The sequence below is a fragment of the Parus major genome, chromosome 1 (assembly GCF_001522545.3).
Source record: "Parus major isolate Abel chromosome 1, Parus_major1.1, whole genome shotgun sequence".
Lineage (NCBI taxonomy): Eukaryota > Metazoa > Chordata > Aves > Passeriformes > Paridae > Parus > Parus major.
The window spans coordinates 77,133,753-77,148,460 of NC_031768.1; the positions used below are offsets into that span (position 1 = coordinate 77,133,753).

Below are 14,708 nucleotides of genomic sequence, written 5' to 3' on the forward strand. Positions count from 1 at the left end.
TACCCTCACAGAGGATGCCTGCGGCCTTGTCTCGTGCGATTGTGACCGGCCACCTTCCAGAGCCCCTGCTCCACCCAGCTCAGCGATGGACTCAGTGAGGATTCTCGAGCAGACAGAGGCAAGTTACAAATGTGAGGGGCACGACTGTTTTAGCTGTGGGTACACAACCCAGTTGGAAAGCCGGGTTGTTGGAAACAAAGGTGAGCCGACTTCAACAGGGATGCTTGAGAGAGACCATTTCTTTGCTCTTAGGAACGCCCACCGTGCTCCGGGGATGAAACCCGGGAGCTGCCACCTTCCCTTGCTTCTAAAGAGGACAGAAAGGGAGATGGCGGCCCATTCCGCACGCCCACGATCCGAGCCCCGCGCCCACCTGAGGGCCGGCCCTGAGGGCGGCAGCGGCGGCTCGGCCCCCTCGGCGCCCCGCCTCTGCCCGCCCCCCGCGCGGCACGCCGGGCCAGCATGGCCGCTTCCCGCCCCGCCGGGCGCCGGCCGCAGGGCTGAGGGACGCGGGGCCAGCGCCCGCCGCGGGGCCGCCCGGCATGGAGGGCAGCTCCAGCTGCGAGAGCCTCGGCGCCGGGCGGGCGGCGGCGGCGCGGCCGCCCAGCGGCGATTCCCTGTCCAGGTACCGCCCGCCGCAGAGCCATCGCCCCCGCCCGCGGGGCTCGGCCGCCGGGGACCACCGCGGGGCGTGGGGGCAGAGGGAGGGAGCGGGGAGGGGCCGCCAGGGAAAAGGAAACCGAAGGGATGGAGCTGGTGCTGTTTGCTCCCTCCGTGGACAGCAGGCTCCTGCGTTTCCCTGGGGTCGGCTCTCTTCTGCTGGGGTGTCCCTGCGCTGGGGGTGGCTGTGGGGTGACGGAGCAGGAAGGCAGGCGTGGGCTCCGCTCGGCTGCGGCCCTCTCTTTCAGGCCTTTAAGCAGAGCAGGCGATGCTATCTCCGCCAGGCTCCCGGTAAATTCCTGCACAGGCAGGTGCCCTCGGTAGCTGCGTGGAGGGATTTGGGAGATGGGCAGCACAGGGAAGCGTTGCTGGAAGGGCAGGCGCGGCACCCACTTGGGAGCTGCCTTTCAGCACGCTGCCGTGCCCACGCCAGGCCTTGTGCTCCCCGTTTCCTGTGACGTGTTGAGCGTCTGTGGTTTTGCCACCATGTTTTTTTTCTGAGAGCTTGACTTTGCTGTCTGAATGATTTGTAATGCCACGTGAGTACATTCAAGGTCCATGGAAGCGAAAGGAGACTTTTATTTTCTTCCCACCCTCCATGAGCTACCAGTGATATATGAATGTCGTGACTGAAAGCACATCCTGCTTTGGGCCTTGTGTTTGGTGGAGAAGGTTGCAAGTAGGGTAGCCAGGGCAGGCATTGGGAGGGCTTGTGGTATGGGAAGCCCTGGTGTTGTGGTAGAGCCCGGGAGCAGGATATCCTGATGGCTGCTGAAGGTTGTCCTGTCTCGGTCTGGCTGCTCTTGCCATGCCCAGTTTGTAGGATCACAGGATAACTCAGGCTGAGGAGATCTCAGCATCCCTGAGTCCAGCGTCCCGCTTGTACCAGAGACAGCTTTAAGATCAGATCAGGCTGCTTCTGGCTTTTACCCAGTTTGGTCTTGAAAACCTACAAAGGTGAAGTGCACACAGCCTCTCTGAACAGCCCTTTTGTATCTCCTGTGTATCTTCCACTGGCACTGGGAGCACAGGGGCTGCTTCTTGGGTCCCCCAAAGCAGTCTCTTCCCAGTCTGTCCACACAGGCAGGGTGCTCCAGCCCTGCTATCCCAGTGGTGCTCCTCTAGCTCCAAAGTGACTTTCCTGTGCTGTGGGGCTAATACCTGGATGCAGTATTCCAGAAATGCTCTACTGAAAGCCAAGTAGAAGGGGATCCTTCCCTGGATCTCCTGGCTCTGCCTCTTAGAGCCCAAGATGCTGGTGGCCACTTTGTTGCCAGCGTCTCAGAACTCCCATGCTTGGCTATTACCCAGCTGCTCCTCAGACAGGCAGTGCCCAGGTTTCTTCATTCTTGAGTCCTTCATGACTCCTGACCCACATTTCACCCTTCTTCATCAAATTCTTCTGTTCCCTGCTCTCTGTACTGGTTTCCTTGTGCAGTTCTACCAGTGCCCGCCAGATGCCTGCAGGCTTTTTTCCCCCTTACCTAACTGACCCAATATATTCTTCTTTTTATCTCTGCATCAGCTCAGGCAACTTGGACCCATCTGGAGGTCATTCACTCTAAGAGGCCTATGGACACTAAAGAGAGCTTAACTCAGAAGAGCCAGTAGCTACAAGGAAGCTCCTGCTGAGCCTCTCGGCAGCATGCCCTGCACAAATGGAACCATGGGGAAATTGAGATGATAAATCTGTTCCTGTTGAGCATGCACAAGGCTGTGTCCTCCAAGCCCTGCAAAGGCCCAGACTCTTAACAGATTTCTTGGGATGTAAAAAAAGCTTGTTCAAAAGCTTTCAGAATCTCAAGTCTCTGCTTGAAGATCTAGAACCCATAGAAGAAAGCTATCCAGTTGGGTGAGGGATTTAATGTACTCCAAATAAAATATAGGTATTTTAAATAGATTAATGTTTTTCATCTGTAATTATTAATAAAAACACCCTTATCTTGAGTTGGTATATGCTGTGAAACTTTTTAACTAAAATGGTTCAAGGTCAGGGCAAAATAATAAAAAAATAAAACTAGGGTCTTGTAATGAGAGATGCCTGGTGACCTTCAGAATGTTTATTATCAGCTTCCCTTGCCAATCTAGTGATGCGTATGCACAAATAAATAATTGTCTATGAATTGGACAGTAGATTGATTATCATTGGGTTGTTTTTTTCATTAAAGCTGTATTGCAGTTTGATTTTATACATCAGAATAATTTTCTGAAGCTAATTGGACTATTCGTATGCATTGAAATATACTTATTTTAATTTCTGTGATTGTGATCTAACAGCTAGACCAGCTTCAAATTGTAACCTATGACACATTTTCACCAAACTATTTTATTTAAAAAGAAGAAGGTAGCTTTGGGGGTGATGTGAGGAACACAATGAATCATGAGTATGCTGTCATCAGTTTTGATAATCTATTTTATTTAAAAGGAGCAAAAAACAAAAAATGACTCAGAGGTCACTCATCCCAGAATCACCATTACCTAGCCATGTGAAGCCTTACTGAGTTGTAGTTACTGAATTGTTTTGTGCAAGATCTAGAAGACTTGGAAAGCTGCTAATACAAAATACATAAAGCAGTCTATTCTTTGGATTCTCTCAGCTCCTGGTTAGAAGTGTTATTATTTCTAGAGGTAGTTAAGATCTAGCTCCTCAAGTAGACATGGTTGATAGAGTTTAATTATACATAAGGCTACACATTTGAATAAGTGTACTGAAGAACATTATAGGTTTGTCTTTTAATAAAGCACATGAGATATGGCAGTAAAGGCATTTGACAGTGAAAGTTGCTTTGATATTTTAGTAGACCCTAGTAATGTGCAATACCTCTGGTCCTTGAGGAAGATGTAGGAATAATTAAACAAATGTTACCTACTTTCTGTCCCAACTAGAAAAACATTTGAAAAACTCTAAAGTGAGACTTGCAGTGTAATTGTTTGTACAGGGTAAAAAATTGCCAGCTCTCTGTGAAAGTGCCGAGTTAGTTTCAGATGAGCAGGTCACAGCTAATTAACTCAGCTGCCTTCATAGTTGTGCTGAAACAGCTGTTCTGCTTTTCAAGTCTCAGCTGTCTCACCCAGTGCTGGCTTTATGTGGCACGGGACGGGGTTCTGCAGCTCTCTGTGGTTTCTAAAGGTCAGTACTTAGGCTGGACATTCCCCTTCTGCCCTGTTCTCATGGAAGACACATGACCATGAGCCAGCTACTCATAAAGAGCTGTGGTGGTATTTGACTAGCAGCTTGAAAGAAGTGTGTCTGCAGTGTCTGTCCACAAACAACCCATGAGACGGAAGGCGGCGTGAGGTAAAACACTGATTCAAACATTTGATGAGCTACAGTATGGTTATGTCCAGAAGAGCAAGCTTTTCTCAGTGTTATGGACTGCTTTTATATCTCTAGAATGGCCTGAGAATCCTAGGTGAGTGAGTGATAAACACAGTTCAGCTGTACTGGTTATTCAGACTTCTTCTAAGACCATTCTTAAAATGAATTTGTGGGTGGGTTTGTTGTATTGTTGTTTTTGCAGATTTGAGGTTGCATATGGACCCTCTGACCTCTGGAATTCAAAGGAACAGCCAACAAAATTCTACCATAATCTTTTCATTTTGTGAAAGGAAAGCCAGATTGAGTTTTGTGTGACTTTAGCAGAACACGTGACTTTAGGGAAAAAAGTGGTGGCAAACTTCATATATTTACTATACATGAGAAGTGATTAGGCACTTTGTTCATGCACTCTGTGTGGTTATGTTCTGTAGTTTCTGAATGAGCATATATCTCTCTGCATTCCTCAGAAAAAGCATATCACAGTTCAGTCTGAACAATGCTCCAGTAGGATATCTAAGAGGCTTTCTGTTAGGTCTGCTGAAGATAAATTTGTATTGCCTATGCAAAAGCGTGGAGGTGACTGTACTGTAAAAAATCTGCTCTAGGAGATGTCAGTGATATTTCAACATCAGTATAAAATGAGAGAAAGACAAGGCAGTGGGTAGATGTTTCCCATCAGCTTGACTGTAGCAGTTCTCCATGTTACTGCTTTCTTGGTTCCTTGTTATCACCTTTGTTCTGATGTTTATCATCCACAGAGGTCTGCAGACACGGTGGATCCTATGCAGTGCACTTTTACTGAAGCATATGAGAGCAATCATGCTCCTTGTCTTTATGTTTTCAGGGATAAGTCTGAAAACAGAAACTCGGTGTAAATCAGTGCAGCAAGGTTTGTTGAACCAGTAACTCCATGAGGTATGAACACCCCCCTTGTCTCAAATAAGGCCCTGTCAATACCTGGTCTGATTTAAGGCTATGTTGAAGGAATTCTTTCCCCATGGGTGAGAGTGATGCTGGAAGGAGTTGGGTCTGTGAGCTGTTGGCTGAGGAGGGCTTTAGCTGTAGCACCACATTGCTACCAGATGTATAAGCTTTGCTGATTGAGTTGTTTTGTGATGAGTCATTGAAGTTAGAGTTTGAAAGGGAGTATTTTTGCCAGTTCTGGTGTTCAGTGAAATGCAAGTAGCTGTCATTTTCCTCATGGGTTTTGAGAGCGTTTCTTGCATTTAATTTCATGTAAGTGCAAAGCAAGATTTCTGAAGAGTTGTTACCAGTAAAGACAAGTACGTTGCTGGTTGAGTGTCGATAATGAACTGGTTTTGCATCTCAGGAACTTGACACTATATCTACAACCAATTAGCGACTCCAGATGGGCTCATTGTAATTGATTTTAATAAATGAGTGATAATTTCTAACACTTATTTGCAACTGAAGTCCATTCTGAGATGGGGGTGTTTTTTTCTGGAGTACTGTGTATTGTGAAGATAAATAGCAGTTCTTTCTGCCTATAGATGTGAAAAATGAGGAGAATCTTTTTAATAGGGTTTGGGACAGAGAATAATGAAAATAACATTTAGTGTAAAAGACTTTAGTCTTTCACTCTAAAGAATTCACAAATTATTTTTACTAGCAATCTTTGCCATGCACACTTCTGCTCCTGCATTAAGCAGAAACCATTTCTACTTGTCTCAGAGTGCAAGACCTTCAGCTTAAAAGCTTTCCTCTGCCAGGTGCATGCACATCTCTTGGTCCCAGTTCTGACTGTTCAATGAAATGCTTTTTATTGATGAAAAAAATATTTGGGTTTAAGCATATTTTCCATTTGAGAATGTAAAATACAATTGACACTCACCTGTTCATTGTATTGTAATTAAGACTACACTGGTGTTCAAAAGCCTCACAGGAATTTACAGTATAGTAGTTCTAACTGCTGTACAGATGGTGATGCGCTTTCTGTGTTGGAGAGACAGGGACCAGCTATTTAATTGTGCCTAAGCCAGGACTACTCTATTTTTTATAATGCCTGGTGGATAATTTTACTAACCTCTTGGAAGTGCAGTTGAGTACTGAGACTCCTTGCTGAGAGATTGGGCACAGAGTGAGAAAGCCTAAGGATGAGATGAGAAACTGGAGACATGAGGCCAGATCTGACAACTGGCGAGGAGTGAGGGTAGGCTCAGAACACGACTCTCTTGAGTCCCATCAAGAGCTGCCTTCTCTGAAGAGAGATGGTAATGCTATGTTGACTAGCAGTCTGTTTGCTAGACAGTGCTGAGTTGTACATGTAGTTACTTAACTACAGGCTATTTACAGCATGGGTGCAATTACAGAACCTGAATTTTAGGACTGTGGATGACCTGACAATGTCAAATTATGCAATTCCTATCTGTTGCATGATTGTACTCCTCATAGGTTAACACCTGTCTGGAACATATTTTGTTACCTATTTCTGATGTTTTATCATCTCCCTTCCTTTTCTAATTCTCTTACACCTCGTGTGTGCAGGCAAGAACTGCATTTTGAAAGGTCATAATACCTCTTTAATAGCTCAGCAAATCGATTGTCCACATCTTCTTTTTCATTAATCTTTTCCTGATGACCTGCTTTACTGTCACTGGTTTTTCAGTGTTGAGGGCATCAGCAGTGTAAAAAGAGACCTGATCCATACACCAAAGGGCTTTTGTTGAGTCAGGAGTAGGATTCAGTGATCCTTGTGGGTTCCTTTCAGTTCAGGATATTCTATGTTACTAAAAAGCTTAGTCAAGAAAAACAAACAGGCCTTCATTAGGAATGAAGGAAGAGGTCACCTTGATATATGGGTGTTATTTACAAGTGTAGTCGTAATATAGCACATGAAAAAGTCTATTTATTTGTCTATAGGAAGCCCATTCCACCACGAGGGAAGTGTGACAGGGAGGGAATGAAGTGCTTGGTTTGTAGAGATGACTGGGATAACCCAGGGAAGTGAGAATACAGGAGAGACACTGTCACAGTAATTACCCCATCTTCACTTTTAACTGAAATAACAGCTGGCTTTTTTATTGCTCCAGTAACTGGGAGCTAATTGAAGATAAAAATCAGTGAAAGACTGCAACAAATCAGTGGAACTTTTCAAGTATTTGCTTTTCCCTTTCCTACCATCTGCAGTTACTTTTGCCAGAGAATGTTCTCATTGAGTAACTTTCCAGTGATTTCAAGGTAGCTCTTTTTTTTGTTTTCTCTCTTGCTTCTCTGCTACGTGAATTCTTTGCCATTGCTTTTTAAACACTGATATATTTGATGAAGAGAAAGTGTTAGCAGTTTTTGAGTCCACAACCTCTTCAAGATGATTTTGTAGTAGTTTTGTTTGCTCTGTACAAATACTCCCACTTTACAGATCTGCCTTCTGTAGTCTTCTGGCCACGGCTCCAGAATCATTAATGCTGGATCACCCAATGATTCAAATTTGATCTGGGTCAGGTGTGGGTGTGTGATCATATTTCTGCTGAACTATTTGGAAAACCAGGAGTTTATAAGGTTTTTTCTTTCTTTGTTCTGGGAAGACTGGCAACACCTGTTTAGAATAAAACAGTATTTTTATCTGGATTTATTTACTGTGATGTGGAGACTGTGCATGTCCAGACAAAGTGTTACATTCAAACCTTGTTCATGGCCAAAAAGGCAGCACGTTCCTTTATAGCAAAGAATTTATTCTTAGCGTAGTCTAATCATAATTAGTCCAGATGCAATTATTACAGAAAAACAAAGAATAATAATGCAGTTAAAACTGTCATACTTTAGTTCTTGGTTTCTATCCCTTTTCCTGGTGTTACGTTCACCCTTCTTCTGCTCCACTGGGTTCCAAGATTGCTGATTTTATTCAGCAGGTAGTAGTGTGTGTTAGAGCAAATTGTCAGCATCTGGAGTCCTTTCCTGGGAGAAGTATGAGGTTCATCATGTTGATTTTTTCCTTTTTTCCTTTTCCTCCCTCTTTTCTGTAGGATCCACCTGGGGTCACTTTAGTGTGTTTGCTGAAACAACTTTACACTCCTCCCTTTTTTTCTTTGGTCTGCAGTTCCACATTGTGTCTCAGGTTTTGCTATATGTAGTTGCTTTTATGGGTATTAGATACTATTTCTTTGTTTTCTCTGAAGTTGGTTTTGTCCAGCTCCAGGTCTGCATTTCTTTGGTTGACCATTGGTGATTTGTTTATGACCATAGTCTCAGGTGCCAAGCCTGTGCCCTGTTTCTTATCCTGCACTTCTCCTCTTCCATGCCACATCCTGTGTCTCCACTTCTCCAGTCCTCTGCTGGGTACCAGGCTGTTGAATTTCTCTCTACAAAGTTACTACATTAGTGGTAAATATTCTTTGTAGAACAGCTGCTTTTTACAGCTGTCTGTGCAAAGCTGTGGTTGTACCACATACAAACAAAAATAAAACAGAGGGGGATATAGATACCTGACCAGTTACAGGAATTGTGGTCACACCTAAACCAGTAAAACCAAAGCTACAAGCAGGCCAAGAAAAGTGAAGGCAAAGCAAAAGTGACACACCCCTTGAAAATTCACTACAAAACTTATGGCCTATGAAGAACAATAGCAGTACTGAATGACAGGGGTAAAGGTTAACCCAACTATTTTTATCTGTACAAAATATAACTGCTGGAGTGAATATACCTCTGATCGTTGCTTGGTGTTTTGTGATCAAAGTGTTCGTCGCATTTTTACCCCAGTACAAAATGAACTGATACATGAATTACTGAGCTGAACCACAGCCTCATTTGTACCTTCTGCCTTTAGTGAAAATAAAGCATTTGTGCTGTTTTTATTGCTGTTTAAATAACTAAATCCTATTGTTGACTTCAGTTGATATCACTGCTCAGTGGTCTTCTTGAAGAGAAAGATTGCACACATTGGTAGTAGGATTGCCTTCATGAACAGATTCAGCTAAATCTGCCCAGGAAAGGGCTGGAGGCTGGGAATGAGTTCAGTGCAGTTGTGAGGTTGAAGGGCCTGTCTGCCTGCTGTGGAGAGCAGATGCTGAAGGTAAGGGCAGGTCACTGGGACCTGTAGTACCAGAGATGAACTGCTGTAGTATGACTGTCAAAATCAGTTGATTTAACCAGCAGATGGATACCTTTAACAAATCAAAACTGATCAGCATCTCACTTTTAAGTAGAACCTCTTTGAATAGAATGAAAAATGTGGGATCATCTGCTGATATTTTACCCAAGTTGACTTTTGGAGTAGACTGTTCTTGAACATTCAGGCTGTATCTTCCAGTCTTAGAATTGATATCTCTCCCACACTGAAAATGAACCCCCACACCTTATGAGGGAGTACTTCCCCAAGTCTTATTCCTCAAAGGTGAGGCAACATGCTAACAGAGTAGTCATTAAGCACTGGGGTGTGAGGAGGAGGATGTGAGGGGACTGTTGGTGGGTGTGTTCAGGATTTGTGCCAGCAGGGCAGTCTTTGGCCTTCAGTATTCCCACCTGTTTGGGTACAGCTTCTGCAGATCACTGCTGTCTCCAGCACCACAGAAAGACAGAGTTCACCTTTTTTTGTTAAAACATACTCTGATTCTAGACTCTACATTCTGATTCCATTTTCTACTTCCACCTTTCATACAGAAAAATACAGGCATCCTGCAGGAGATTTTTCTCATCTGATTGGATTGATATAGAGTTCTGGTAGTCTCTGGGTTGGTGTTTTTTCTTTTTTTTTTTTTTTTTTTTATTTTTATTTTTGTAGACAATGAGGAAGAATGAGTCATCTTGGTTTCTCCACAGTGACTCTAAGTAGAGCCTACAGTGAGTAATTCAGATGTGACTACCTACACAAAACTCCCTCCCCTTCATTGTGGTAAGGGCAAAGCGAGCATTGAATTTGGGTTGTTCTCAACTCCAAAAAAGGAAGGAGCTATTTCTTAACTCACAGCATTCCTCTTTTTTACATGTTAACTAAATATATTTGTAACTGAGAAGGGAGCAGAGATTTGTAGTCTGGTTTCCTAAGCCATATTTCTCCATGTATGTGTATATATCTGTGTAGTTTGTCACTAATAATTTTTCTAACATTTGGACATTTTTAGACATGTTTGACAGAGGAGTAGAAATAGTAACTTGTGAACAAGTTTTGCATTTAAGCAAAAATGGAGATAGGAAGGAAGGGCACAGCAGTTCTTCCTTTACAGAAAAAGTTTCATTTATTTTCAACACAAGGGAATGTCTAGATAAGAAGGATGTCATTGAATATGTGCATATTGTTTTGGGCAAGGCTTCTCTCAAGTTGGAAAAATACATTCTATTCCCTCATTTTTGCATTTCCCTTTGCTTTCTCTGGGATCTACAAAAGGTTGTGTTCAGTTAAACACACAGCAAATACAAACTGCCACAAGACACTGATCTTCAGGCAACCAGGGTAGGATCTGGTTCAGATTGCTGAACCTCCATGAGAAGTAGGTATATAAAACCTCTCTACCCTCAGCAGAGTCAATATACTCCACAAGTAATTGATTAGAGGAAGGATAAGGGTCCACTCCAGGAGGGCAAAATAGTTGTCTAAACTCTACTGCCTGGGTTTCCCTTGGCTAAGTAGAAGCAAAGATACCTGTGTTATCCACCAGCCAGAGACAAACTATTCTGACCTCATTGATCCTACTCCTTTTTGAGTGACTTGGTTTTTCTCATACACTGATTTCTGCTTGAGGAAGCAGAAGTGGCTGGAGGAAGTGGCTGTGGGTGATCTGAGATGAACCCTCATTTAAGATGAATGAGAACTGATGAAGAGAAAATCCTCAGATGAGCCTGCATAGTTTGTATTCCTCATTTCACTGCAAGGCAGAAGAATCTGAAAGACCTTTGTTTTCAGCATGTACCCTAGAAGTTCTTCATGTTGAGATGGAACTTCTTGTGTTTTAGTTTTTGGCCATTGCTCCTCATCCTGTCTCTTGGCACTACCAAAATGAGTCTGGCACTGTCCTCTTGGCACCCACCTTGGAGATCCTGATGAGATCCCTTCTCAGTCTTCACTTCTCACACAAGAGCTCTGTGTTTCTGGAAACATCTTGTGTTGTCTAAGGTAGAATTTCTAGAAATAAAGCCCCAAATTATTGAATACTTGTCTGACTTGAGCCTTGAGATTTTGCAAGGGACCAGTTTCATGCAGGGGCTGAACTGCTAACAGAATAAAGGCGTTCCCAGTATTTTCTTTCTGAGCTGAATGTGGCAGAGCACATGGCTGCGTAGTGTCTGTGTAAGATTACTTAGCAAGGTGTTACAGTTTTCCTAGGTGATAGAAGACTCTCCACATTGGCTATATTTATTCAATCTTTCCTCCTTCCTTTGATTTTTCCCATGAACAAGTAATGTCATTGATTAGTAAATTGCTGGTATTTTTAATTCCTGTGGGTGTTAGCTTTATTGGGGTGAGGGGGTTGTGTTTTAAAGAAAATCAGAAAGTTTAACAATATGTGTTAAATTCTAACTAAGGTGTTTCTTAAATAGGGACTTAGGAAGGAAGCTAAAGAAAAACTGAGACAGCACATGAACTGTAACAAGTACAGGTATATTTGGTTAATCTAAACACAACTGGTTCTTAGTATATAACTAGAAATTGAGGCACTGCCAGAGTACAGATCGTTCTTATTTCTGTTCTAAGGTAAGCACTTACATTAATATAATTCTTGTTTCTCTTTCTTTCCTTGACCAAGTTAATAGGTTTTTCCTAAAAAATAAAAATTAACAAGCAAACAAAAGATTTGATGTTCTGTGTTTCCATGTTTTTAGTTTTTCTTTAATTTCTCTTTGCTCTCCAGTTCTGGGCTAATTTCTGTAATTTGACATAGGAATATCTGAATTTGCATCAAAATCCTGATTGTTTTTTACCTGTATGTCTTTCTCTGGCCTGATAAGTTTTTAAAGGAAGGGTGTCAATGTTTATAAGGTAGATAAAAATATTGATTAACTGCAAGAGTGATTTTGAATTGTATGTAGCATTTCCATAAGATTTCAATAGGCTTTTGTCTTTATTCAAAGTTCTTGTGGAGACAGATGTTGCCAGCTCTCTTTCTCCTATGGGATGCAGTGGGAAATCCAGGTTTGCTGTGATGTAGGAGATAGCAGCACCACCCTGGTATCTTAGTTCTCTGCTGCAGGACAGTCCTAATGCCTGGAATCAGCACTTTCCATAGGCAGGGCTAGGAGACAGTGGGTGTTCTTGTAGTACCAGGAGATGCTTCAATTTGTGAATTCCTGTTTCACCAGAGCAGTCATGCAGCATGGAGATTCTCTTGGCTGAGGCAGCTGCCTGAGCTGTCTGGGAGAGGAAGCTGCAGGTCAGGACGTGTGCTGGTTCATCACAGCCCAGGAGATCTCTTGCCAGACGTCTTGTCAATCAGCAATCTCCCTGATGGCTTTCTGTCTGTCCCTTTGCAGCACTGCTTCAGCCATCTGAAGCCTGAGGTGCTGGAATGTCTCCACCTCAGCCATATTTTTTTGACCTAGAAATAGTTTTCTCAGGGCAGGCAAGATCTTCACTTCCAGTTTAGTCCTGCCCTCTGTAGCATTTAATATTTGAAAAGAAAGGCTCTAGCTTCTTCTGAACAACACCAGAGATGCCAAAAAGCATAGCAATAACCTAGTGTGTAGGAAGGCACAGACAAGAGCAGGTGGGAGCACTGTTCTAGCAGACAATCTTGTTTATGTTGGCAGTAAATAGGATTGTGTTTTGAACCTTTCTTCATCTTATAGTCTTGATTTATGTTCAGTGCTAGAGGCCTGTGCTGGTGACAGGAAAATCCTAAGCTTTAGAGCACAGACCCAGATGTGTGCACCATCTCTAGGAGGTCTGTCAAGCCTTCCTCCCAAGGCCTAGGGCAGAGCCAGATGGACAGGGCTGCCTTTCCATTGTGTGTCACCTAGGGAACGTAGGATGTCTGCCTTGCCTGCCGCTCCCTGCCCAAACTCTTAATGCTGCAACTAAAAGTGCTTGTGCTGGGGTGTATTTTGCAATTCAAACATTTCCATTAGGAACTGGAATCAGACCAAAATACTGGATTATCAACCTATTTTCAGAAGGTAGGAACTAACTGCACTCCCTGGATATGGGCTGAAATTAAATTGATGGAGCAGAGTCAAAATGTCAGTTCCCTGCAGAAGTATCACAACTTGAATTTTTTTTTTTCTTCTTTTCTCTTGTAACTGAGCATCATCCCATACCAGCTGGGAGCTTGTTAGAAACTGAACTTCTCTTTTGTTTCTCTCATGAATACAGATAATTTTGTAGTTATTTGTCTTGTGCTGATCAGAGAATATTGGTTCAGGGGGTCTCATAGCTCCTGTCCTTCCTGGTTTTTACCTTTCTGGATTGTTGATTCACGAGAGCATGATACTGTAGGCTCCTTGCTGTTATTAATTACATGGCCAATATGCATATTGGTTTGTCTTTGGGCGTTGGTCTTTATTCTTGGAATCTTGCAAATATTTTAAACAATCAGCCTATTGTTTAGCAAGTGCTGTACACACACTGTAGGCCTTTTGTGAATTTCAGTTTAAAAAAATAATAAAAGAATGACTAATGGAGCACGAACGGTGCTTGTGACACTGTAGTCCATTGTGTAACTATTGAGACCAAAATTTGCATTCCTAGAAAAGCTCGTTCACAGTCAAAATATAGGACATTCTCTTTATGGCTCATGGGAAAAGATGTACGGTATGTTCAGCTAAGGATGCTACTTGGAAGGATCAACTTTTAAAAAATGTCATTTTCCTCTCTTGGAACACTGAAGTCAGACTGAGACCCAGCTTTGCTTGGCAACAGAAGTGACTTTTTCATTCAGGCAAGTGGTATTGGGGGGGGGCTGGTTTAGGTCTATCACATACATGCACCATGATTTGTTTGCTAAAATGGCTTCTCTTTTAGATGATGGTAAATTTTGACATTGACAGCCCTTTTGAATAGCGAGAGTACATTATTATATAATATAAATGTCTGCCTTCTCTGAATGCCAAAGGCAGCCTGGCAGTCTTCCTTCAAAAGCATATTTATTTATGGCTTTTTGTTCTTCCCCTCTGAGGTTGTCACAGGTCAAGCAAAAGTTAAACTGAGATCTTAAAATGTTTAGGAAAATTGTGAGTTCCAGTCAACTCACCTGAAACTAATAGCTCTCTGTCCTGCATGTGCCTAAAAAGATGTTCCTGGGTGCTCAGAGGGCTAAGGCTTCATCTGGTATATGCTGTAGGTAGTTTCTAGTGGCATTTGTTGTCTAGGTAGAATTAGTCTGTTTCAAGTTTCTGTTTCGCTGTGAAGAATTAAGATCCAAGCCCTGCTCACTGGAGATACCACTCCTTTGTCTGTCAGTAAAATCTCTTTGGAAAAGGCTTGCCTGTCATAATGGGCACACGTGGTGCCAGTCACTGTGGGATTCCTGTCCTGGGAGGGGTGGTGTTAAAATGCTGAAACTTAATTTATAGCAGCAGAGCCTGTTCTGGTGCCACGGCAGAGTGGACGCCAGAACAGAGTGCCCAGCTCCTGCGGCAAGGCCCTGGTTCCAGCAAGATGCCAAGTGAGCTTTCAAGTGCTGGCCTGGAGAGGGGTGTACAAGGTACTTCTGAGGACCCTTAGGAGTATGTATGTATACACAAATAAGGACTGTGGGGACCACTTAGCCTCAGCACAGATCTGCAGAGAACTGCTGCAAATGGGAGAGTCTGATGTGGGCAACAGCTGCGTGTCCCAGGCCAGTTC

General features: G+C 43.2%; 1 protein-coding gene across 5 annotated transcripts in view; it reads left to right on the top strand.

Moving 5' to 3' along the window:
* The first annotated feature begins 517 nt into the window (after positions 1–517).
* Positions 518–14,708, top strand: part of MTMR2 (myotubularin related protein 2) — a 62,493-nt gene continuing 48,302 nt past the window's right edge. For 2 of the 5 annotated variants that reach the window (XM_015625208.3, XM_015625218.3), the window contains exon 1: positions 518–625. In XM_015625208.3, coding sequence (XP_015480694.2) covers positions 543–625 — 83 coding nt within the window. In that variant the 5' untranslated portion in view covers positions 518–542. The other 3 variants (XM_015625238.3, XM_015625259.3, XM_015625228.3) reach the window with 3 other exon arrangements.